Source organism: Haemaphysalis longicornis, unplaced genomic scaffold, assembly GCF_048455015.1.
Source record: "Haemaphysalis longicornis isolate Haplotype H1 unplaced genomic scaffold, Haemaphysalis longicornis Haplotype H1 scaffold_10, whole genome shotgun sequence".
Classification (NCBI taxonomy): domain Eukaryota; kingdom Metazoa; phylum Arthropoda; class Arachnida; order Ixodida; family Ixodidae; genus Haemaphysalis; species Haemaphysalis longicornis.
In genome coordinates, this window is record NW_027526204.1 from 23,490,655 (window position 1) to 23,517,834 (window position 27,180).

The 27,180-nt window shown below is 48.2% G+C and overlaps 1 protein-coding gene across 1 annotated transcript; it reads right to left on the reverse strand.

Moving 5' to 3' along the window:
- Nucleotides 1-9,542: 9,542 nt before the first annotated feature.
- Nucleotides 9,543-24,823, reverse strand: LOC144159761 (solute carrier family 22 member 7-like). The gene is made up of 4 exons (XM_077691454.1): nucleotides 24,449-24,823; nucleotides 21,816-22,468; nucleotides 19,751-20,168; nucleotides 9,543-10,333 (listed from the first exon to the last, which is right to left on the reverse strand). The coding sequence occupies exons 1-4, from the start codon at nucleotides 24,821-24,823 to the stop codon at nucleotides 10,031-10,033; spliced, it is 1,749 nt and encodes a 582-aa protein (XP_077547580.1). The 3' UTR covers nucleotides 9,543-10,030.
- Nucleotides 24,824-27,180: the final 2,357 nt, after the last annotated feature.

Sequence of the window (27,180 nt, forward strand, 5' to 3'; positions counted from 1 at the left end):
AGGTTTCAAGCTCGGCTAGATTTAAAAGCGCTGTAGGGGAAATATGCCACCCGTAGGCATTGTAGACAAATCTGATTGATTTTCTTTGGACGCCTTCGAGCATATATATATTCTGGTCGCTATGCGGGTCCCACACGATAGATGCATATTCTAAAAGCGGTCTTACGAACGTGTCATATTCAAGTAGTTTAATATCGGGGGGACAAGTTCGCAGTGATCGCTGAAGGTAACCAAGCTTGCGAATAGCTTTATTTTTGATATTCAAAACGTGTGCATTACACCTAAGATCTGCTAAAATTGTGACCCCTAAACATTTAAAACTGTTAACATGGGAAATACATTCGCTTTTGATGAAGTACGAAGACTGAAAAGGGTTACGTTTTCTTGTTAGAGACATAGAGACAGTTTTTTTAACATTAATAGTCATTTGCCAAGTAGAGCCCCCCTTGTCTATTTTTGTGAGAGCTTCGTTTAGGAGAATTTGGTCTGTGTTGTTGTGTATTTCGTGATAAAGGATGCAATCATCGGCGAACATGTTTATCTTGACAAGTACGTTTGAGAAGACATCATTAACGAAAATCAGAAAAAGCAGCGGTCCAAGTACCGAGCCCTGGGGAATGCCAGAATTAACTAGTGAGGGAGTGTTGTACGTATTACCTATACTTACACACTGGTACCGAAGGTTAAGGTAAGATTTAATCCAAGCCATGAGGGTATTATTTTTAAGGATGGGTCTGAGTTTTAATAAGAGTTTGCTGTGGGAAATGCGATCGAAGGCCTTTTCGCAGTCAATAAATATTATGTCTACTTGACTCTGACGATCTAGTGCTGATGCGAAATCGTGGATTACCTCCAGTAGCTGCGTTACTGTAGATCGCCCTCTACGGAAGCCGTGTTGACGGTTGTCGAGTATACTGTGTGTGTCTATAAAGGTCAAGAGATGCTTACATATTATATGGTCAAAGATTTTGGCGCATGCGCACAACAGGGAGATAGAACGAAAGGATGACACGGTTGAGGGATTGCCCCCTTTGGGTATAGGGGTAATTGTACCAAATTTCCAGTCATGAGGCAACTCGGATCGGGATAAAGATGCCTCAAAAATGATGCACAAACACTTTGAGCACCATTTGGCGTATCGCACAAGAAAGGCGTTTGGTATGCAATCAATTCCTGGGGATTTTTTCGTATCAAGATTTAGTAAGAGAGACAGCACACCGCTTTCTGAAATCGAGACATTGCCAATTGGCAGGAGGGAAACAAATTCCTCAGCGGGGGGCGTAGCCCCATCATCGTGAGTGAACACAGAGCAAAAGAACTGATTGAACAAATTCGCAGTTCATTGTCTATCCGTGATAGCTCCACCATTATTTTGAAGGTTGTAAGAATGCTTCTTTTTGGGTGATAAATGCCGCCAGAACTTTGCGGGGGACGAAAGTAGAAAGTTTTTCAAGTGAAATAGAAGTAGATAAGTGAAATGAAGCTGGAACATCAAGTCCGATATTAGCTGAGTGAGCTGCATGCAGTTTAGATAACCTACCAAAATGTGCCACATAATCACAAATTTTCACTCGAAACTTGGAGCAAAAACACACCGTATAAAGCTGTGTAATAAGCAACAAATACAACGTGAATAGACGCTGCATGTGTTTGTACAATAAAAGGTATCTATCCAAAAATATTAAACGAGAAATTATGGAAGGTAGCACGTTGAAGTGTGCCAGAGAGGACCGCTCCGTCTCAATTTGTGGTAAAAATGCTGGATGGCAGATGTGTAACTCGCGAATATTTTTTTGTTGCATTTGAATTAAGATGTCCAATATCAGGCAGGGTAATAACGCAGCCGATATAAAGAAATTTTCAAACAAATAATTTTAAAAATGCAACTTTTTGCATGAACCGCTACATAGTGAACACTCACACGTTCAGGGTATGTTAAAAAGAAGCTCAGTGAACGTTTTTTTCGAGTTGGAAATGCATTGCATGTTAAAATACATCTTGTGCAATTGTACCAATTTTGAGCAGGCCATCTAAATAAGTGGCACTAGGATTACTTGCATTGTATCATTTACCATAACAACCTCTTTATGAGTCTACACAAGGCTTGTGAATGCTCCCGAATTGTTTGAAGTAGACAAGTGTGAAACAGTAAAGTGGCTCAAGCATGTGTAAAAAATATGAACTCTGCAGTAAATCCTTGACATTCCTTTTTAGGAAGAAATTGGTGTCTCAATAGGTAATTCTTTAAATCGTGTATTGCAGCTTGGCAGTGGCCGGGAGCCTTGTTGAGTTAGGGCTTTCTTTCTCCTTCTACATATTGGTAGTGTTTACATTGCGTTCTCTCTGGTTGTTAAGCAGATTTTTCTATCACTGAGAACAGCCATGAACATTCATGTAGCTAAACAGCGATTACATTGTTTTCGTTGTCATGCACAATGTTGCTGGTACACAATGTTGTGTACCAGTACGTACACCTCCAGCCCCAGCTCGAGCTCCTGTAAAATACTTTATAAAAACACTTTTCAAAGGCTTCTTGCTTATGAAGGAATGACGTTATGCTATGAAGCGCTAGACAATCGTATTTAACTATGGCACTGAAAGAAATATTTAGCTTTAAAAATGTCCAAGCTTCAATAAGTTACGTTCATCTCTCTCTGCGCCGCCGTACAGGCACTGAACTTGTGACTGCACTTGACGGGGCCTGGAATGGTGACGTAGCACTACCACCCCAATAATACAGCACAAGGACACAGATTGACAACCAAATGCTTTTATTTAAATATCTTGTACTGTACACTCATCCACAAACTCTACCTTAAGGACCAAAAAAACGTGGTTTGTAACTATAAAGCAGTAGTTATCGTAGTTTGTCACACGAAGCAATGGTCATCGAGTGGAACCTTATGCTCTGAGCGTGCTTACGTACGGCTGTACATAGCTGGAATGCCGATTTCCTTGCCTGCTTCGCTTGTGCCCGTTCTCCACGTAGAAGTTGTGCTTGTTAATAAGGCCCTTCTACGCCTTTTCCTCACGAATGTGGCCTTCACGCGCCCCAGCACCACCCACCGTAGGCATAATAAACGTTTTACACTCGGGGTACCTGGATCGCTCGGTCTGCCTGAACCGTCTCTAAATTTTGCCTCCGCACAAGCAGCGCCAATCCTACGACCGCGATTTTGTGTTTCATCATCGTTAGAAGCACCTGGCCATCATCCGAATACGTACCAACACTTGGGGAACCCGCGTTTCGTCACCAATGAAGGTGGGTCACAGTGCTTGCCAGAGGTAGGCCTAACACGGCCTGTGCACCGCCTTTGCCCGCTCGCTGCCGATCCTCCGATGACAACGCCTATCTCAGATGACACCGAGCTCTCATGAACGGTGCATCTATCTCGTTGACGCAGCGCAGAATAACAGACGATTGTGTTCAGACCATCCAATCTCTCTCTAAAAGCTTGCACCCATGCACCGCTGAAATGTTTGCACCCCTTGTAACCACTAATGCCTCTTCCACAAATTGCACAATCAGCTGACAACAGCGCTAGCCCCGTTATCAGCATTGGCATCTCAAAAAGCAGACGGAAGTGATTTGTCAACACTGTGAAATTACTTGTGCAAATTTAGGTCTAGAGTCCCTAGGCAAAGTTTAGACCACTCTCAACGTTTAGGCGAATTTATCTAGTAGAAACATAGTGTCGAAAGTGCTGTCCTGTTCTCTGCATCTTCCTTGCGCATATTTCTATGACGTTGCGTAACACGATCACTCGAGATGGCATGGCTTGGTGGCGCAAATGCATGGCTAACCGACCCGCCGACAGATTGAGTCAGCCGGCCACCGGCCAATAGTCGGAAACCGTTCCCGCAGTCGAAAGTAAGCCTAGACACGATTTGTGAATGGAAGATTGTGGCTACAGTGTGTTAGTATGTAGACTGTATCAAGCTTAGCAAAGTTTATTAAAGGAGTACTAAAAGGTTGTTTGAACACACCTAATGAACACGCGCAATCGCTAGACTTGGTGGTCAACGTTGTCTGTGCAAATTATGACAATTTTACGTGCAGCCGAAAGTAATACTTTCGTTACGAAATTCGCTGCCGCATTCCCACCATTTCCTGCGCGTTTGTGGGCTACACCATCTTCCTGCATCTACGTCATCGATTCTCCTACGTGCGTCATGGAGCAGAAATCAAGCAATTGGACGGCTTTTTCTCGCACTTCTGGCGAAGTGAAGCGTCGTCTACCCAGCCTCTTCGGGTCGCGGTGATATCTTTGGTTAATTAGCGCTTCCTGCAGCCCGCTTAAAAGTATCGTGTTCGTCCATATTTATCTTTTCTGCTCTTTTCAAACACTTCCCGTAAGGCCGTGGCTAGGGCGACACGCCGGCGACACCTACATTCGAGTTGGCAACCGCCTTGTCACACGACGCAGAAGGCGACACGAACACGTCGGCCAATCGAACGTCCGCGTGGTGTGACTGCCTCACTGACCGAAGACACCGGCAATATGGATTGGCTGAACGGTCGTCGGGAATCGATCGTGAAGCGAAACTGTGCCCTGACGTCATTTGTGCCGTTATTAATGGGGCATTGTTCTGTTAGTACCTAGTTTTATTAAAAATACTAAGGTTCATAAAGTTCATACAAATCAACGTGGTGCTAATGCTTTCTGTATTTCGGGTTTCGACGCATGGGCCGTTCTCTTCGGCAAGCATTCGTTTCCCGGAGTTTCAAACTGCATACTCGCGTGCGACTAGCAATGCTTGTGAAATATGAGCTCAATCAGGAGGGGGAGACGATTTACAGAAAAATTTTAAATAAGATATAAATATCTGCAAAGGTTTACAGCGCGAAGCCATAAATAAACACAAGACGAGCACTGTTCCTTCACGGCGAAATCGCAGTCGCAGCCGAAACAGTGCTGTTGCTGGAGGTCAGCTGTGGTGCAGATTTTATGATACCTTACTGCAGAACTACTCTTAAAGAATTGCTCTGTTAAACCACCAGAAATCTTGTAAATCAAGCAGGAAACATTGATGTGCCAGAAAAAGTGCGTCTCGATCTACTATACCGGATATTTCGCTGCAATCCTCCATTGTGTCGTAGCGCGGTGTGGGCTAAACCCTCGCTCTCCATAAACAACGTCGCGGGTTGAAATCTCGGCACCGCGTCTACGTATCGCATTCGCGAATCCGAAAGAAAACTTTTTGGTTGAACTGAGGAACTACCATATAAAACGTCAATGCAAGGTTTAGGCCATTGGCACGATGTGTTCATTTTAAACTCGTGCTTTGTATATGGAAAACGGCAATTATACTTTAGGAGGACGAGGAAGGTGGAACGTATTACGCCTTTATACTGAGTAACCACAGTTTCCTTTCTTTCAGATAAAAGACACAACAGGTGGGCTTGATGGGAGGGGGGGTGGAGACAGGATACAGGGCCGCCGCCGGCAACCAAACCCTCTACACATCGCTATTGGCCGCTCTGAGCACCTAAAGAAACGAACGAAGAGCCTTTTGCAGAGAAAAGGGCCTCCAGGCAATCAATGGAAAAACCGATAGTAGAATATTTGTTTGGGGCAATCCAATGAAATGTCCTACAAGGAGGCTGGCACCTCCCCAAAGCTCACCCTACTCTTCCAAAACCGCTCGTATCCATCGGTTACGGTGTGCTTGTCCAGTTAAAAAACCCACGGTCCCGTGGAAGTTTCTCGAAAAGTAGTGGTGGGACGAGGCGGAATGGAATGCACGACGCACCGTAAAAAATGCACCGTACCGTGCAACCCTTCGGCTGCTTTCGAGGGCGAAGCACCTTAAGGGTTCAAGCTGTCGCCGTCTCATGTAGTTGTCTCATGTCGTCTTCATGTCATCGCCGATGTTACGGTACTACAACACCGGAACACCAGGTTTCGCCTCGCGCTGTTCAGGGCACTGAAACAACGCGAAATCTCTTTATGCCTCGCGCTAGACCACAACGCGTACTAAAAGAACACGCTAAGATACTCGTTTTCCGACGACTCCCGCTAGAAAGTTTTATGTCCGTGTGCTACCCCGGAACAATGGTTTCATCTCTTTTGGCAAAGACGCCAAGGCGCCAAGAATACACTTATACACTGCGTCTTCGCCGCTCAGGTTCCACGTTAGTGGGGATGGCCCGAGATTTCTTTTTGGTTACGGTTATAAATGCTTAGAACCAATTGGAATAACGGAATAGAATATTATTACTTCCTGTGTACGCGCATGCATGGCGTCACCACAGCACGACCAAGCTCAACATTGGCGCGAACGAGCGACCACATTAGCAATATATAAACCGAGGTCACCTAGGAATGAGTTTACTTGTTTGCTCTAACAAATTTTGAGGCGATCCTTGAGTCATTCGCTCGCATACTTTAGACTCCCCTGGGCAACACAAGTCGTCGCCACGTACGTGCGGTGGCAGCGTCGTCTTGTTTTCGCGCGATCTTTCAGCGCGGTGTGGAAGCGTAACAGTCCGGACCCATTCCTTCCGTCAGCTTTTCCAGGCGTGAGCGGAGTGCGGGATTTATAAGCAGAATGATAAAAGAAAACGGCACAAAACAGAACGCAGAAAGTCAGACGGCCCGGTCCCAAAGCGATGCCGCAGCGCAGAACATCGCAGCAGCAGAGGACGCCCGCAACCGAATGTTCTTGCAGACGTCACTGAAAAACGAGGCATCATGGGAGTCAGCACACGCAGTTTGAGGAGGTGGACGAAACGAGGGGGAATCGCGGCTCGGCGAAAATGCTGTTTTGATTTCCAAAACCCACTAATATTCATCGGTTTAATAAAATTCTTGATGGAGGTGATTATTTGAACTTTGAAATATTTGATAATGTGAACATCCATGTATCAGCAAAACGTCTTTCAGGGTCCCTTTATTTTTATTGGGCATTGTCTATTTGTACAATAGCGTTTAAAAATTGCCGCGTATCTGCTCCTTTCGTTTCAAATGTCAAAAGACGATAGTCTTTGTAGACATTTGCCAAGGAAATGCCCCTCTTTGCTTTCCCGCTCACCTCTTACACTGTTCCTATTCTGTCGCACTCTCCCCATGGTAAAGACACTAAAGGTTTGTTCAATGAGATTTGAATTTACCGCGTCCCACTGCTACACGCTGGGTTCCTCGATGCCAGCGCTGCAGTACGGCGGAGACGCGCGTGAATCGAGGCGGTCGACTTTAAGGTTTATGGAAACGCGTTTCCCTGCTCCACGTGCGTTCCAAGCATAACTTCGAGCCTCCCTAGTGGAACCTTTGTTGCTGTTGCCTCGTGATTTCTCTTATGCCGCCAGGAGGTGGCGCGGGCAACAGCAGGTGGCGGTTTTCTGCAGTAGACGTATAATACCATTTCCTATCGAAAAACAAAGCAGCCATGAATTTTTTATTAAAGGAACACTGTAAATATCTCTCACAAACTAATTTCCTGTCCTATATTTACGTAATGTATTGTTCTTGTTGACAAGTATGAACATATAAACAGGGCTTAGATGTTTACAAAAGGCTGTGAGTATATAATTGCGCAGTATCCACTTTACTTTGGCCAAGCGGCTGAATCGACTCATAGACAGACAGACAGACCAAAATTTCTGTTTAAGTAGCCCAAGAAAGACAATCGTCTTTTAAAGATACTGGTGTCCGTCAAACTACTGACCTTACTGCGGGGCTATACAAAAGCTGGGACACCTGTTCTACTTCCGATGCATAGTTGGTATACACTGTCCAGGCTGACAAAAAAAGCCTTGCGGAAACTAGCAACATCAAAACCACCAAAACGAAAACTGTTGTGGCTTGGCTTACTACATATTGTTATTTCCTGATGACCTTCAATGTTAATTCAACATTTGGCAGTCCATTGATTCAATGACAGCACGTTTCCGGCATGCGAGGGTTCGGCTTTGCTGCGAAAGAATGTGAGTGCCGCCGTCATATTATAGCAGACGTTAAAACCAGGACGGTCACGTTGAAACATCCCCCTCGCGAGGGGCACGATCAAATGCAGAGCATTTCTGCGGGGGGGGCGCGCCTGCAAGTAGTATGGATTACGTATTGGTTGTTGTTGTTGTAATTGTTGTCTTCCAGCGTAGACATTGTCGATGAAGTCGATGGTGAAACGTGCCGTTAACCCCCTGCCGCGGCTATGACGCAACGTGGCGCGGATATGACGCAACAAAATCCAACACAATCCACTTTAATCCAATCCAATCCAAATCCAAGCCAAACCAAGCCAATCCAATCGAATTCAATCCAATGCCCCTCGCGAGAGAGTGTTATAGCGCCAAAATCGCCACCACGTGATGCTGACGTCACGATCACGCCACAGATGTTAGCGACCGCAGTGCGCGCGAACGACATATGTGGTTTAAGCGCGAACCGACCGCGGCGAGAGAGCGCGATGCGAGCGCCCCACCTGTTCTTGCGCACGAACCTAACGCGGCGAGAGAGGGTGTTGCGCACGTCCCCACCTGTTGTGCGCCCGAACCGAACGCGGCGAGAGAGGGCGTTGCGAGCGGAGAGAAGGCGAGGAGGACGCGGGGGAGAGGGCGCACCTCTGGCCGACGGATGAATGAGTCAAGGATATAGGGCACGTTCGTAACCTTCCGTTCTGTGTCGGCTTTGTGGCTCAGTTGGTAGAGTACCGTGCACCTTGCGTTCCACCCGCAGAGTCGTAGGATCGAAACCTGGCGCCGGCAAGTATTATTTTTTTTATATAGTGTAGGGGGAGCGATGCGGACGCGGACTACGGACGCCAACGCGGGTGGCATCGTGAGTTACTGAAATGCTCTGCATTTAAAATAAAGCTCTGGTCATTACCGTATAGGAACAAACACCACTTGCGGCCCTCAAAACAGAACCGCTTGTCATGTATGCTGGCATTCTCATTTACTACCGTCAAGGCCGAAGAACATTCCCGACTCCGCACTGCCAATTACAAGAGCAGAAGCCACCACCCTTCGAAGACAACAAACAAATACATACCCCCCCAGAACCCTACTCCATGCGATTTACCCCACCCAATACCCGTCTATCTGCAATTTCTGTCCAACGCCCGGTCCACTGTACCACTAGATTTGGAAGTGCCAGAAGACCTCCCGCCTTTCCCCAATAACCTCCGCCTCCTACAACCAGTGGGTGAACCGCTTGACGAGCCCGGACCTTGGGATCCAGCGTGAACTGGTGAAGAGGGCCTGGACCGCCAGCCGAGCTCAGGGTATCCGGAATTTGGACGCCCCCCACCGGGCGGGTGCCCTAACATCTGCACCAGCTTGACAAATATTTATTCATCATCATCATCATGCTAAGGCATACTATGTCTCTGTTCCGTAAAATCACAGGGTGGTATTTTTGTGACCGTTACTCTTCCGAGCCTTGTATCACTAGGGTGTGGGTTTTGATGGCGTGCACTCGAACGCCAAAAATAACATGCCAGAAATCCGGCGTACGAAGAACAGGTTTAACCTAAAAGCAAAACCCACACAACTGCTCGCGTCTAAACAAACTCTTTAAAAGTTGAGACTTGAAGTGCCAACATGTGAAGCAAACGCCCATCGTAAACGCAAATGCTAAGGTGTTGCTGTGAATAAATCCCATAGTGTGGGCCTAGTAAGGCGACCACGAACGCATGCTTTTTAGCAATGACTGCAATCAATGCCCAACAAAAATAAAGTTTCTTCTTACCTTGCACTTAAATTTTTTGTCACCTCGATGGCGTGCACTGAAACGCTTCGCTGGTCACCATCTTCCCCAGGCCCGGCCGGTATGTAGAAATCGCCCTTTATTACGTTATTTGTTCAAACAGAAATGGACAAAATATATTGTTGTAAGCAAACATTTCTGTGCAAAGTAAAGACCAGATAAAACAGTCGTATGTGTGAAATATACAAACACTCGGTGTACTTTTGGTAAGAAAACAAGTAACGCTATTCGACGGAAGCACCTAAGCCAAAAATTACATTCACCCGTACTCCTCCCAAGCAGTTCGACTGAAAAAAAAAACACTGTGAATTAACCAATGTCTAAGACGTAGGCATCGTAGATACGCTAGCAGATGCGAGCCCACGTTCAATGTCACGCCTGTAAGCGGCGGAACGGCGCTGTTTCTGCGTGGTTCGAGAGGCCCTGTCGCTCGGCCTGCAGAGGTCCCTCTCGGAGGGTGTGCCAAGGAGGAGTGCGAAGATGCCCAGTCCGAGAGCCACCATTGCCAGGGGAAGGGCGCGCAAATCTTCTCGGAGCTGGTTCTCGAACAGGCGGACTAGCTCGGAGCAGAGGGAACCCAGACGGCCGCTCAGGTAGGCCAGGCAGAAGGCTACAATCCGCACCTGGGGCAGAAGGGGGAAATACTAGGCCTGTGTGGGAAACACTTTTAATAGTTACGTATGGCACACGTCAAGGGCGCTGTTACAAACTCGTCCTCGTGGGCGCTTCTGGATGACGAAGCTTTGCCCTCGTAATCACCCTAGGTTATCATCGCAGTCATCATCGGCATTGCTGTGTCCACTGCACGGCGAAGGACTCTCCAAAAGATCTCCAGCCACGCGACTATCGAGTGCTAGCTAAGTGCACACTTTCCCCGCAAATCATCGTACCTCATCCGTCCAGCGACTAATTGGCCTACCCCTATTGCATGTACAGCCTATTTGCAGCTACTTGGTTAAATGAATGCATCAACTGTTGCTCCTCATGCACATGGCTTGACCCACCCATTTTCCTCGATAATTTCAGCTATAATGGCTTTCCACACCAGCCTGCTCCCTACAACACACAGCTGTTTTCTTAAGGGGAGAAACCATCAGTTATATACCAGCTGTTTGAGTGACACATGACGCTTACTATTCAGGATATCAGAATTCTACCAAAGCAGCCCACCCCAGGCTTATTCTGGGGTATTTTATTTTAATTATTAGGGTCAGCACTTTCCAAAGGTGGACGTAATCCCTTTCTGTTTCCGTTTCTTTATATATCTTTTGGTCACGTAGCTTGACACGCTTATTGACCATATCCTTTAAAGTTGAAATTTATTTTATTCCTGTTACAGAACTTTCGCAGCAGAATTGGGAATACTTGGCCTGCAATTTCTGAATGAAACAACAATGGACGGGGACAGAAAAACACAAATACGGTGGACGAGCACTGGCTACCAGCTAGTTTATCTCGAAGCCCTTCTTTGGATATAAGTTCCGGTACACCCCAGAGGTACCTGCGCACACACCACCAGAAGAGCAAGCCATGTGCACCGCAATCGATTGCCGCAGAACAGGCGAACCTCACTCGCTCACAAATACACCGACGTCTGACTGACCCAATCTGACACTTGTAAACGGCCCTGTCGACCGTCGGGTCGTTGACACACCGGCCGGTTTGTCAAGAATAGAATTTACCGCAGTTCATTGGCACCTCGTATAAAACAGATTCCGCAAAATTGACAGAGCACCTGGTGGGCTTTCTTTCCGCAAGCCGCACTTTTTTTGCATCTGCAGGAATGTGTGCATATCACCTCGAATGCTTGCGCTGTGCAGAAGAAACAATAGGCACATTATGCCTGCTCGCCGCCTTCCGAAGGTGGCGTGTCACCTTGTGGATGTACGCTATCACGTCGGGCCTTGTGGAGCTCGCTTGCCTTTACTTTTCCCTCACCCTTCCTTTTACGTTTCGCAGCGAGGACACCGCTGTCGCCACCAAACTGGTATTCGGAGAACCTGACGACCACAACCTTCGTGCCTATTGATAAAAACTGGGGCGACGGCATTTTAGGAGAAAGGCTTGTAAGCGTAACGAAAAAATTGCTCGTTTTAGTCTTCGAATGGGCCGAATTGAACGGCAGTGAGGGTACCGGCGTTTATTTGCTAAGAAGTGTTTCGATATAAACTAGTCGGCAGTGAGCGCTTGTCCAGCCTACCTTCGCCTTTCGGTCTTCGTCCATTGCACATTTTTGAAATTTTTGTGAAGCCATGGGCCAACTCGCCCATTAAAGCACATTATAATTTTCTACTCCATTGACTGAACAAGACAACATCTGCCAATCTTAGGCAGATATTTCCTAGTCACATCATTCAGATGTATTCAGACATTCAAATGCAACGAGGTGCCTTATTTACAATTCACAAAAAAGCCGACGGAATAAGTAAGAATTACGACTAGATATGATATTTCAGCACATCAACTTCTATCGCCATGAAGATGACCAGTATAGTTGCTTTCCTCACTGCAAGATGGTGTTCGGTGCGGAGGGTGTTTATGGTCATCTTTATTTCAACTATTGCTTTCTGGGGAGAGAGCCAGCTAATAAAATTTTAAGCGTCCCATTCTCTCGGTTTAGTCGCAGAATGTGCAACGCTACTGGCTTATGACAGGGATCAAAAGGTTTATCCTTCACAAGGTGAGTATTCTGTCCGTAAAGAAACCTCCGCATCGTATGCTCCAGCTTGCCCCGTGCCGTCCGCTGACGTCGGAAACAACACCGAACACAAAATAGAAACACTAGCCCTCATCGACCCCCGATCCCCGACAAGTTCTTGGGAATTCGATAGCGCTGCTACTGAACCTACAAGTCTCTGAAGCCCCACCACTTCGCCCTGGCCTCCTTCATTTTGGCGAACCATTCATCGCAGCTTTTCTTGCAAACGATGCTACCGGCAGTACAGAAATCAGCTGAGCCAATGGAAGTTTAAATAAAAACTTTGCCCCCTTCCTTTTAACCTGGTGCGAAAGCCATGCGTGCACATTTTTGAAGTGTACAGTGGCAGAAGTGAATTCCAGCGGAGAGCTGGCGCGCTCCTTCCAGCTGAAGAGGTCCTGTAGAAATATATTCTTTCATGCCAGACATCAACGTCGGTATGGCTCTTATATACCACAGATTAGTGACTCGTGACTACGTGCCTCCGCTCCCAGTTCCTGCCTTTGTTTTTCTTAGTTACATCAGCCCAAAGTTCAATCAGCGCGGCCTTCACAGATTCCATACCACGGGTACGCCATAGCGTTGCACTGTTCGCCGGATGTACTGCCTTCTTTGCCTCCTCTACCACCACTGCCCTAGCCCAATGCCTCCTCCCTCAAGTTCCATAAATCTTGGTCGTTACTCTAGTTCATTTCTATGGTCATTATTTTGATGTCCACATGTCGCCTGGAATGGTCAACGGTGTCGTTGGAGCACTCACGCCTACTACTCTGGCGGTCGTTCTCCAAATTCTGCGCTTCTTACGAGCCCATTAACCTTATACGCTGTACTGTAACGTGGCTGCGTCAACGGCAGCAACCCCTTTAAACAAAAGAGCTCGGTGGCCTCAAGTCTACATACGCATCTGGTAACGCGGAAGCGTTAGCTGGATACACTGCTTGCACAAAAAACCAACAGCATCCTTCCCAGGAAACTCGAATCTGCAAATAATTGATACGAGTGAATAACTGATTGCCTCAGTGATATTATATAAGCGCCAGTTATTGCGCTGCCAAGATATACTGCACGAGTATATAATATTCAAATACCTACCTTTTCCCCGCACGGGGCACCTTGAGTAATCTTAGTGACGGTACTGGCGATACCGCGGACCCCGAGCCCCCCAACATAAGCTGTGTCCTACCGTGGTGATGTGTTTTTAAGGTGAAGGGTAGAAACCTCTAACGGTGGCCGTCGGAGCCTTGGTCAAGCTCCGGCCGATGGGCTCCCTGCCTGTCTACCAGGCAGGGAGCTCCGGAACCTCTTTGACTACCAGAGTAACGTCAAAGGAGAAAGTACCCCCGTCTCCCTGCTTTTATACATACTGTATGATATTTTCTCAAACCCCCCCCCTCCAATGATCGGCCTCCCAAAAGAGGCCGCACTGAAGTACTTGCTAAAGAGAAGGCAGAACGTTTCTATAAACATCTTGTAGTTCATTCCACAGGGGACACCCCTGTTGGCAAGAAGTCAGTCATTCTTTTGGTCAAATGCATTGAGTCTGTTGTCGGCTCAGACTATGATGCTAAGAAGCTTTCATCCGGTGACCTACTTGTTCAAGTAAAAAGAAAAAATCAAAGCGAAAACCTCCTGAAACAGACCACGTTGGCTGACCTGGCTGTTACTGTGACTCCACATAGAACTCTCAACTCCTCTTAATGTGTAATCTCAGAAAAGAAATTACAGTCTGAGACAGAGGTGAAACTTCTTCAGGCGCTTCAACCTCAAGAAGTAACCTCTGTCAAACGAATTGTAATCCGTAGAGCAAATGAAGAAATCCCAACAAAGCATCTTGTCCTAACATTTGATTTCACAACCCCACCTGAAAAGGTCAAAGTGGGCTTCCTAAGCTGCAATGTACGACCATATGTCCCTAATCCCAGGCGATGCTTCAAATGCCAACGATACGGCCATGGAACTCTATCATGTCGAGGAAAGCTGACTTGTCCTAAATGTTCAGAGTCTGACCATTCGTCGGATGTCTGTCTAAACAGCACAGTGAAGTGCCCGAATTGCAGTGGCCCACACGCTGCTTATTCGCGAACCTGCCCAAAATTCAAAGCAGAAAAAGAAATTCTACAGATGAAAGTAACAGAAAACATCACCTTTTCTGAGGCACGCCAAAAGCACAAGCTGCTTTCGCCACATCTTATGCAGACGCTGCCCGCCGGGGGCTGGGGGGGCGTTTGGTCAGCACAGCGACACAGTGCAGCCTTGCTGCTGATGTGTTGCTGTCCCAGCCCCCAGCTGAGCAGCCACCTGCTGCCTCTACAACACCTGTAGAGGCTGCGGGGACCCCGTCTCTTGCTGGACTGGCTTCGGTAGTCCAGCGGTGTCAGGACTCGCCCAGTGTGGCGACTCCAGCAAATGTGGCGATTGGGATCGCCGCTGGGAGCTCTGCCGCTCTGAATGTTTCCTCGTCACCTGCCCTAGGGACACCTGAAAGCAGAGAGATGGAGACGGGAGGGCCCACACCAGCGCCCATCTTAGCTCCACCGCCTGCGCCGCCCGCGGCGCAGGCAAAGAACACCCGACAGAGTACCAAGTCAAGGGGGCCCAGTACACTGGGCACCCCCTTGCCTTCAGATGACGACATGGACGTCGAGCCCTTCCGGCTTCCATCCCAGCGGAAGGAACGGGCTGCGACGTCCAGGCCAGTAGAGAAGGCCAGAAAACCCCTTCCAAGAGTCCAAGCCCCAAAAGACCCTACATAAATAGTCACACTCCAGTAGCTCCGAACACATCATAATGGGAAGAGAAAATATTGTTCAATGGAACTGCAGAGGCCTTCTGAATAATCTTGATGACGTGAATGAGATTCTGCATGCCAATCAGCCAAGTGTAATGTGTGTTCAGCAAACACACCTGAATTCCAAGAACACAAATTTCTTGAACAGTTACTTGATATACAGAAAGGACAGGGATGGCTGCACGCACTCTTCTGGGGGTGTGGCCATAATTGCCCGGAAATCCTTAGCATGCCACCCTGTCGCTCTGAACACTGTCTTTGAGGCTGTGGAAATTCGAACAATAATATTTATAGGTTAATAACGGTATGCTCCATCTACATTCCGCCTGATGTTGCACTTTCAAGCTCTGACTTCGAGGTACTGGTTGACCAGCTGCCCGAACCATACATTCTTACAGGCGACCTTAATGCTCACAACTCTCTTTGGGGCTCTTCTCGCACGAATGCCCGAGGTCGCCTGATAGAGAAATTTCTTACATCTTCAGGAGCATGCCTTTTCAACAATAAACAGCCTACGTACCATAACATAGGACACAACATATACTCATATCTTGACTTGGCGATTGGCTCTGCTGTTCTCTTTCCTCTTCTCGAGTGGGGTGTGGGCACTGACCCATATGGCAGTGACCACTTCCCCACCTCACTAACATACATAGGTAAAGGCCCATGCAGTCCATCTTCCCACAATAGGTTCAATGAAGCACGAGCTAACTGGAATACATTTACAGAGACATCCAAACTACACCACACATCCATAGTACACCTACACGTTGAAGAAGCTACCCAACTGCTGACGGCGCACATCCTCGACGCCGCCGAAAGGTCCCTTCCCCACGCCTCTGGTGCCCCGCGCAACCAGCGGAGGCCGTGGTGGAATGAGGACTGTAGGCGGGCGCGAGAGGCCCAGAACAAGGCGTGGGGTATCCTTCGTCGGTACCCCACGTCAGGAAACCTCCTCTTGTTCAAACGGGCCAAGGCATACGGAAAACGTGTGCGCCGTGAGGCAAAACGAGAGAGTTGGCGTACATTCATAACATCAATAAACTCCTACACAGACACGCGAAAAGTATGGAACCAATACGTAAACTAAAAGGACAACAGACACACAGCCTGCCCCTGGTCAGTACAACAGGGGACACTCTGGAAGACCAGGCTGACACACTCGCACAACACTTCCAACACGTGTCCAGTTCAGCACACTACACGAACACTTTCCTGAAACATAAAGCCTGTTGTGAAAAGAAGTCCCTACACGACAACAACAAATCACAGACTTCTTACAACTCCCTGTTTTCACTACATGAGCTGAGGGCTGCTCTGAGCACGTGTAAACCCTCAGCTCCAGGCCCAGACAACATCACATACACAATGATACAACACCTGCACGCAGACACTCTTCTAACACTCTTACACCTATATAAGAAGATTTGGCTTTCGGGGCACATTCCAAACTCTTGGAAGGAGGCTATAGTTGTAGCTTTCCTGAAGGAGGGAAAGGACCCGTCGTCCCCCTCAAGTTACCGTCCTATTGCCCTGACGAGCTGCCTGTGCAAGCTCTTCGAGATGATGATAAATCGCAGGCTCGTGTACTTCCTTGAGTACAACGGTATTCTCGAGGGCTGCCAGGCAGGCTTCAGGGCGGGGCGATCCACGAATGATCAACTCGTAGCTCTTGAATCATATTAATATATTAAGGATGCCTTCGTGCATAAACAGTATGTCGTAACTGTGTTTTTCGACCTCGAGAAGGCCTACGACACCACTTGGCGCTATGGGATCCTCAGTGACCTGAAGTCTTTCGGTGTTTCGGGCCATATGCTCAACACTCTGGCTAGTTATCTGTCCCACAGAACGTTTCGCGTGAGAGTTGGTAGCACACTGTCAACGATTCATGTGCAAGAAAACGGCGTGCCGCAAGGTGGAGTTCTAAGCTGTACTCTTTTTATAATTAAAATGAACTCTCTTGGGAAGGCATTGTCACCTACCATTTCTTACTCTATGTATGTAGACGACGTACAGATATCTTTTAAATCTTTTCATATGTCAATCTGTGAACGTCAGGTCCAGCTTGGCGTTAAAAAACTTGCCAGCTGGGCAGACATGAATGGTTTTAAACTCAATCCAGGAAAAAGTTCTTGTGTTGTGTTCTTTAAAAAGCGCGGGATCCATCCGGACCCAGATATTACTCTGAATGGCGTTTCAATTCCTGTCAAAAAGGAGCACAAGTTTTTAGGCATAATATTCGATAACAAGCTAATATTTGTCCCACACTTGAAACATCTTTAGCAAAAATGCCTAAAAACTATGAATATTCTCAAAGTTCTCTCCCACCAGTCATATGGTGCAGACAGGCAACTCCTTCTTCGGGTTTATAGCGCCCTAGTGGGATCCGCTTGGACTACGGCAGTGTTGTATATGGGTGCGCAACAAAAACGGCACTAAAAATGCTGGACCCGGTGCTGCATTTAGGGCTACGCCTCGCATGCGGTGCTTTTCGCACAAGCCCTGTCCAAAGTCTCAATGTAGAATGCAATAAATGGTCCCTAGATCACCAGAGGGTGTACATGGACGTTTTATATGCCTCAAAAATCATGTCTATGACAAATCATCCTTTTACTCCGACCATTAATGATGCATCCTCACAGCAACTCTTTTTAAATCGTCCATCAATCTCCATGCCGTTTCATCTAAGAGTGCGAGAAGGAGCCTCTGAGCTAGAAGTCTCGTTTTCAGGCATTCACAAGACGCCCATCATTGATTCAATTCCACCATGGCATCTCCACCCTGTGTCATGTGACCTTTCTTTTATGCAGTTTAGCAAGAACAGGTCACCAAGGATTGCGATTCTGCAGCATTTCTTGTTTGTGCAGCATAATTACCGCTGTGAACAGTTTTACAGCGATGCGTCCAAGACTGCAACTGCTGTGGCTTGTGCTGCGCATGGGCCAAACTTTAACGTCAGTAAAACAATGAACCTTTGTAGCAGTATATTCACAGCGGAAGCATACGGTATTTTAATGGTAATAAATCACATAGTCCAACATCAAATTGTAAAATCCATCAAGTACACGGACTCTCTTAGCGTTGTACAAGCACTTGCATCAGGAAAGCATTCTAAAAACTTTTTCATCAATCATGTTGTTAAGGCTATCATGTCTGCATATGCATCAAACCTTCAAATAACTTTCTGTTGGGTTCCAGGGCACTCTGGAATTGCCGGTAACAAAACCGCAGATCGAATGGCCACTGCAGCTACACTCTTGAATACAATGGACATAGCAACAGTGCCATACACAGACATGAAGCCACACATCAGACACCAACTTCGCAACAGATGGCAAACACACTGGAGTGAACAAACAGATAACAAGTTACACGTTATTAAACCACGCTTGGGACCATACACCACTGACACACGCAACAGATACACAGAAGTTGCCCTTGCTAGGCTACGGATAGGGCACACACATGTCACACACTCGTATCTCCTCACGGGGTCTTCAAGACCTCAGTGTGGCAGGTGTGGAGAGGCCCTATCTGTAGTTGACATACTCATTCAATGCAACGCACTTCACACAACACGACGAAAACACTTCCCACAGCTATACAGACTACACGTCCCACTACACCCAGCGTTTTTCCTCTCTGACAATCCCATGTTTTCTATCAAGTGCGTTTTTAAACATTTAGAAGAAGTTCAATTTTTAGACCTCATTTCATACCACGCGTGATCACTCCCTGGCCCTATACACCAGCCATGCTCATTGTCGTTTTGTGATTTTACTTTTGTTTTTGCTGACTTTTCGTAGTGTTTAAGGTTTCACCCCTCATATACGACTATTGTTTTGGTGCTCTTTGCCCCAGTTGGCCTTGCGCCATAAACATCCAACCATCATCAAATACCTACCTTTTCTTAGACCCAACCTGATGATACTTCAATCATTCATATTGATTAGGAACTTTTCCACGGATCTTTGTCAAGGCGTATGCGATTTTTTTACTTGCGAGCATATTTCAAAAATGATCACGAAGCCATGGTGCCTGCTCCAGCTCAACGTAAGTTAAGTGCTTAAATTATTCATTTCCCAAACAGCAGAAATTGCCAATACCAAGCATGGCAAATCATCAGTGGCCAATGTGTCCGAGCTTGGCAATACCTCGGCCGCCATCATTGGCTGGCGCTTAGGAAAGGTGACAAGCCAACAATTGGCCAAGCTCTGGAAGGCCAATATTGGACAACACTTGGCTTGTTGGACTCTGGATTGTCCAATATTGGCCTCTGTCCAATATTGGCGTTGTCCAATATTGGCCTCTGGAAGGCCAATATTGGACAACGCTTGTTCGCAGGCGTTGATAGCTAGGACGGATTGTTTCATTAGCACATTTATGGATCCTAATCCAGCAGCCTTTTTGGTGACGGCTCTTACTAGCTTGCGCCTAAAGAGTCTACATAGGATCATAACGGAACAGCCTGTGCTTTCACTTCCTATATTCAAGCGTGTCCCTCACAAATACACTTGCAAGATGACAGCCGACGCCTCGGGCACTCCTCACCTTGGTCGGAAAATTGGCGACCGTGTGCACGCACAGCAGCACGTATGCGACGTTCAGGAGCAGCACACGCCACAGGAAGGCCAGCTCCGGCGGAAGCGGCTGGCCCAGGAACCGGAAGGCGGCCTCGCAGCCGACCAGCAGCGCCGTGGCCAGCAGCGAGCCTTCGAGCAGACGCACCCGACCGTGGTGCTTGGTGACGTAGTAGGCGAACGTCATGGCAGGCACGTTGCCTGACAGGATGATCCACTTCACGGCAGGTGTGGAGGGCGCGAAGAGGTCCAGGCTGCCGTGGTAGTAGGTCACAAACACCAGCCACCAGCAGCCGCACACGACCAGCAGCTGCGACAGCACGCCTCGTGACCGGTAGAAAGAGGCCGCCGGCGCATGGAATTCCGGTGAGTGGATGATCTTTTCCAGCCTGTGTCGGTCAGCACGGTGCCGCTGGGTATTACTGCTAGGTTTCCACGTGCATTATCGATTGCACAGTCATTTTTCATATCATTCACTGCGCCATTTCTAGAGCTTGTGTTTTTGTTGAGGGAAACAAAACTCGTACACAAACGCGTAAGAAAATTACATCTTTTTGCATTTTGTACTGTGTCGTCATAGTTCTGAAATTTACTATCAACGAACCAAGTTCAAAATAGAAATAAAGTTTTTAACAGTTGACCCCTCTTGTAGCTTAGAGAATAAAAAATAGTGTGAATAGCAAGCAGTTGACACAAGCTATAACAAAAGTGTGGACGGAAGGATTGAGGATAACTTTCAAGAAGAATCATGATTACCGTAGTTAATTGATTGATGTAATAATCGTTTTTTGAGAAAACGAGCAAAGAAAAGGCCAACGTTTCAATAAAAAGGCCATTGTCCAAAACCAGTGCGCCAATGGCAAAGCCGACTTAGTCTACTAGAGAAACTCCCATGGTTTCTAGTCGGCGAATCTCCGGTAATTGGTGGCACTGCGGGAACTGGCCTCGCTCGGGAGAGGGCTCACAACTGCTCAGCCAAGCCTCCCACCTGTCATAACTGGGTTTTAACCAATCGCAGAAACATAGGCCCTGTGGTACCACGTGTATTATTTTTAAACGAAATGTACCCTATTTTGATGCCGTGCAAAAGCCCACTGTAAAGGATTCAGCGAATAATAAGCAATTTTTGAAGTGCCATCTTTGGGGTTTACGTCCTATTTGTTATGAAGGGGAATAAAAACAAGTTAAAGCACAGCGAAGTTGTACAGACCGTAAAACTTGCCCCGATGGTACGAAGTTGTGAATACGGTACAGCACAGACAATACAGCGAAGTTGTGATTGTAGTGGTGCTTAGTAATGAGCCACCGATGTTCAGCATCCTCTACATTGTTCTCCTGTCTACGCTTGTTCTATAACTGAAGGTGAACAAGGCCGCGGGGTTTCCTTTTGATGGAGTGCAAGGAACGGTTACTACGCTGTGTTAACCGAATTTTATGCCACAGAGATTGTATTTGTGTATCTGGGAATCTTCCTAATCTGCATCACTCACCAACTGCAGCTTCACTAGCACCCAAGCATGGCTGACTTCATATAAACGAGTATGGTGCATGTCATTGGCTCTTGATGATTTCGCCTGTCTTCCATGTACGGGCTGACCAGTTATCGTGCAATCTTCCGTGTCGTGCAAACACGTACGAATGCAAATTGCTCTGGCTATACAGGGTCATAATGGCTACATAAACGACGCATTAAAAGAAACATGATCATATCCTGCTCTTCCAACTAGGGCAGAATTTTATGTTGAAAATTACCCTTGCAATTTTCAACATGAACACCGGAACAAAATGTAAGACTGCTAGGTTCAAATCAGAACTGGTCGCTGTAAGTATTTACCAAAATTTTGGTGCCCATTTGAACTCCCGCAGGGTTTTTTAATTTGAACCAAAATTACCTACACTCGGACTTCCTTCATTGTGAACACGAATGATACAACCAACCTAATTATTCAAGGACCATTTCAGCTAAATGAATAGTGAATACATAAAACGAATAAACAATCGCTGACAATTTTGCTCATTCAGAAAGATAAACCCACCGGTCCATGCGTCCCTTCACCACGTCCACGTCTTCCTTGTTGAGCTTGGCTGCCCACACCGCCACGTCGCGCGCCCTGTCGGTGAATCCGTGCGTCATGAGCCAGTGCGGAGATTCGCGAGTTGCCGCCAGTAGTAGCACCAGGACTACGGCCGGAAGCAGGAGCGCCGCGTGCAGGTAGCGCCAGTGGCGGGTCGCCTGCGCCGCCAGTGCTACATACACTGGCGCCAGCATGGTTGGGTAGCTGACCGCGAGGGCACAGTAGGCCTCACGGGGACCCGGGGGAGTCGACTCGAAGAGGACGATGTACGAGACTACCTCCAGGGTGGTGGCGGCGGCCGAAGTGACTACCCGCCAGAGGATAAAGAAATCCAGGGTGGCGGCCACGGAGGTGACAATCCCGGAGGCGAGTAGCCCTCCGAGGGCAAATCGCAGCAGGGGCTTCCGTCCGAAGAAGTCGGAGGCGAAGCCCACGCAGGGCACTGAAATGATCGAGCCTGCGACGAAGGCGCCACGGTAGGCTGGCTGGTACCACGAGCGCTGGCACACCAGGTTCCAGTGCATGAGCACCGTTTCGCCCGCGTAACCGCTGTCGAACTCCCAGGCGTCGCAGGGAACCTCCTCACGTCTCTTCAGTATCGGTGCACGCTCGACCTTCAGAAGAAAACCGAGAGCTTTGAAGTACTGATGATAATGATCACCCAATCATCGCGCTGCAGCGAGCTACTGTTGGTAGTGAAACTGCAAAAACTAAATTACGACACCTTCTCCTGCAATTTCATCTTCAGTAAAGCTTGGTGTCGTTGGTGTCGCATACTCTTGAAGCTGAGTTGCGCTTATGATCACAGATACGGACACAAAAAAAACGTACACTTCCACTAGAAAAACGGCGCCGTCTTCTCGTTAAAGCGTAAGTTTTTTTCGTGTGTCCGTCTCTGTGATCATAACAAGGGCAACTTACGTTCAGAGAATTACATCTTACCAGCTAATAAATGGACAAGTCTAATTTTGCTGGGGACAACTTTGTTTAGGTTTTAAAAATACGATGCGATGGCATTACTGCAACGCCGAGAGAGCGTTTTGAAAAGGGGTGATGCAATTAGGATTTCAGCTTTCAAACCACTGAAGGATAGCAAAGAGAGAAAGACAAGTCGCAATGGTTTTGAATCCCAGTGGTACAGGAAGGACACACGCATCTACGGTGGCGCCTGTTGAAGTTTAAGGGACGCTGAGGGAGGTTTTACTGATACATGGGTGTTCACAATTTCAGGTAAATCAATGTTTCAGTAATCACATCCCCAAGACTTTTGTTACAGCGACACGTATAAGCGTGGTTATTGCAAATCAAAAGCACATTTTTGCCCCTCCCCCCATGATTCTCCCCGATTTTGCTCCCCTCCTCGCACCACGCGAGCGTGACTGTCCATGATGCCTCGCTTTTCAGGGATGTCTGAAGGAACATCCGGTTGCGCGTGTCGCCTTCGTCTGCGATGTTCTGCGTCTCACAATCTCTTTTTGAGACAGGGCCTTGTGACTCTCCGCGTTCGGTTTGAGCCGTTTCTTTGTCATTTTCCTCATGAATCCTGCACTCCGCTAACGGCTAGAAAAGCTGTACGTACATGCGATCCGAATCGACTTCGGTTTCTATATTCCCTCTTCGACCGCTCTTACCGCCAATGTCGAGCTTGGCAGTGTTGTGGTGACGCCATGCACGCGCGTACACAAGCAGTTGAGGTATTGCATCCCGTTATTCAAAAAGCAAGTCAAAATGTCCTGTAGGAGGGTAACTTCAGTGAAGCGTAATTTTTTTAGTGAGTGCGGTGGCACTCACGCACTCAGTTATTACGATCGGTTCTAAATATTTGTCAAACGTTTCTCAGGCCACCGCCATACACCGGTCGTGGAGGCTGGCGTGGACTCGGACCGACGGAACAATCAACTCTTTTGAACGCCCGAGCGCTAGGTGTGCCCACTTACACCAGACACCCAGACCCCACGAAACCGGCCGCTAGCGAAGCCTGCATCAGAAGCGACAAGCGCCATTTCAAATATCGAGCAAAAGCGGCTTCCAGGCTATAGGCTGACGTATAAACACCGGTGTAGGCTTCGCTCAGGCGAGTCGTCTTCACCTCAGGCCGTGTTAAAAACATGACATGAAGGCGCCTCCCCTACTTATCATGATCCCCGATGAAGGGGGGTTGCTATCCGAGCTCATATTCTCTCCTCTCATTCCAACGTACTGTGAAACAAACTCGCTTTCCGGCACCCGTCTAGAGTAGTGGCCGAGATCCGGGGCAGCCAAGTTCGGTATTGGTGGGATAACCACCTTCAGTAAGTACACTAACCGTTCACGGGCGATAAGGTTCGAACCACTGCACTAATCAACGATAGCAACATGCGCACGCAAAAAAAGGAATTAGAATCTCCGGCGCGTCGATTGGCCATCTGCAGTGCATATCTTTTACCTTTTGCCGTTTCCTGTCGATGTTGTTGCTTGCAGAAGCTCAGCTGTTCAGCTTGGTAGGTTATTGATTTCGCTGATTGCACAGCAATGCTGTTACCAAACTATACTGAAGGGCCAAGTTTCCGTTAAATTAGCTAATGAAGCTACCGAAAAAGAATGGAGTACTCAACGGGTTCGGCGGGAGGCTTGGCACTGTAGAATACGCATTGCTTGAAGGTGCCGTCGACGGGATCACGTGGGATATGGCGGTTCTTCCACTCGCGGCCAGTGATGTTTGCGGCCTGCGGGTGGCCGGGTGGGGGCCGGCACCAGTGCTTCACTTGCTGCAGGTCGATCCTTACCACGATGGTGTGCGTGTAGGCGACGAACGTGGCCAGCAACGCGCACTGAAGCACGAGCCACTGGAAGCGGCCGTAGCCGAACACAAACATGCTGTCAAAGAGCATGTCCGTGGGACGACGGCCATCCCCAGTAGGCTGGGGAGCTGTCAGGTTCGTGGTGAAAACTGCTGACATAGTCTCGTGGCCCTTCTTCACTTTAGCCATCTTGATTATGACAATGTTGGTTGTTTGCGTGGAGTAAAGAGAACATGCCACATACCCACTCGGTGGGATTGGCCGAGTTTCACTGTGATCCCCTTACGTAAGGTTGTAAAAATTAAAACAAATAAAAAATTCATCTGAGAAAATTGTGGAAAATTGATGTTACAATTTTGTTTTAAAAAATCTACACGCTGTAACGAACTTCGTCCATGTCTCAAGATTCCATGTTTATTCTATAATCCTCAACGCCTCGCTTTTCTCGCCCAGTCGGTGGTGGCCGAGGATGATGATAACTTTATTTTGCCCAAAACTGGGGGAAAAGAGGAAGGAAGAGTGGGAGCCTTCCTGAATTCCTCCCCCTCAGATGGCTACCTGCAGCCCTTGGGGGCGAGTGGCATCTTCGGCCAGTTTGAGGAACTTGACCTGTATTTCGGGGTCGGAACTAAGCAAACCGGTCCCCTACTGCTCCGCACTGCTGATTTGTAAGCATGCTCGTATAGTTCGTGGCTGAGCATCACAAGCCCAAATCATGTGAGTGGGTGGGGCTCGGTGGGTGCACCACTTGCATTCCGTACTGTTTCCCTTGGCAGCGTATAGGCCTCTAACCGTTCTTTCGGCTTTGTTACTTCCGGTTTGGTGCTCGTTCTGAGAAGCCACGGTTTTATGAGCTTCACGGAGTCTCATGATTTCTTGTGAATGTCTGCGGTTTTCGTTAAACGCCTACCCTAAACTGGCTCGCTAACAACGACCTTATGACTCCGGCCCTAAATTGAGATCCCGTGGGCAACATGTATAGCTACGGGCCCGTGCACGTCATTAAACAGGGACTACGCCTTGAAGGAGAGGGCGGCTGAAGCATGAAGTGCGTCGAGAGCTGCCCCGCCGCGGTGGCTCAGTAGCTAAGGCGCTGCGCTGCTGAGCACGAGGTCCCGGGTTCCATTTCCGGCCGCGGCGGCCACTTTTCTGATGAAGGCGAAAAGCGAAAACGCCAATGTGTACCAGATTTCGGTGCACGCCAAAGATCCTCAGGTGGTAAAAATTATTCCGGAGCCCTCCACTACGGCGCGCCTCATCGCCTGTGTTGCTTCGGCGCGTTAAAACCCTACAGTCAATCAATTTAGCGTCGGAAGGCGGGCCTTCGCTCGTTTCGCTCCTGAAAGCAGCGACAGCCTCCGTGAGCGCACCAGCAACACGTGGCGACACGACGTCCAATGTACACCAGTATTTCGAGACGGCCTCAAGCGACTCGGTAGTCGGAGTCATACGGGCAATCCACATCCCGCTTACCTGAAGAGCTCGCCGCGCGTTAAAAAAACAAATCGAGAGACGTCGACGTCGGATCACACCACAAAACAACGCGGGGCTGATGAAGATCGTACTTAGTGCTGGTTCGACTGGTTCGTCACGGGTAGGCCCAATAAAGCTGCATTTTCCTATCGTTGCCGTTAGATAGAGTGGGAGTCGATTTGTTTAAAGTAAGTTGAGAGAATGACGACTCGTTCCTAAAGTCGGGCAGTGTAGACTTTATTTGGATCACTTGCGAACCTCGGGATTTTCCCGACGTCGCTTGGCCCCTATTTTAGATGCGACTTTGAGGGCATCTCTTGTCGGCGGCCCTGTCCTTCCTGCGTGCGTCCGTCGTCGTCGTCGGCGTCCGCACTCTCCTCCGCTCACCCCCTTTCCTCTCCGATAGCGAACACTCTCTCGCGAGGGGCATTTGATTGTATTCGATTGGATTGGCTTGGCTTGGATTGGATTGGATTGGATTTGGATTGGATTAAAGTGGATTGTGTTGGATTGTGTTGCGTCATAGCCGCGGCAGACGCACTGGTGCCGGTGCGTGCCCAGGTGAGAGCGAACACTCTCTCCTAACATCTGCGGGTGTGCGGCCCAGCACGCTCTCACTCCGCCAGTGGGTGGTGCTGCGTGCGGTGCTGCGCATGTGCAGTACTCTCTCTCTCCGCGGTCTCCTCTCCTTCGGGCGCGCTGCGCATATAACCGGTGTGCAGCTCTCCGGCGGCCTTTCGGTCGACGGTTGCTCTCTGCTTGAGCTTGAACCCCCTCAGCATCGCATCACACCAGGGTTCCCGCGAGGGGAGGTGGGCGTAATTGTTTTCGGTGAGACGAAACTCCGCAGCCTCCTGACGACCACGGGCGCGCACACGTTTGTGCTCGCGCTGACGTTGCTTAAACGCGGCCTGCTCCTCCTCTGAACGAACCCGTGCGGTCCACCCATTATGGTAGCCAATCCCACACTGTCGGTATGTGCTCCTCTGAAGGTGATGATGATGATGATGATTTCTATTGGTTTCCCCTTTGTATCGGGGTGATGACATGTCATCTTACCAAAAAAGACTAAT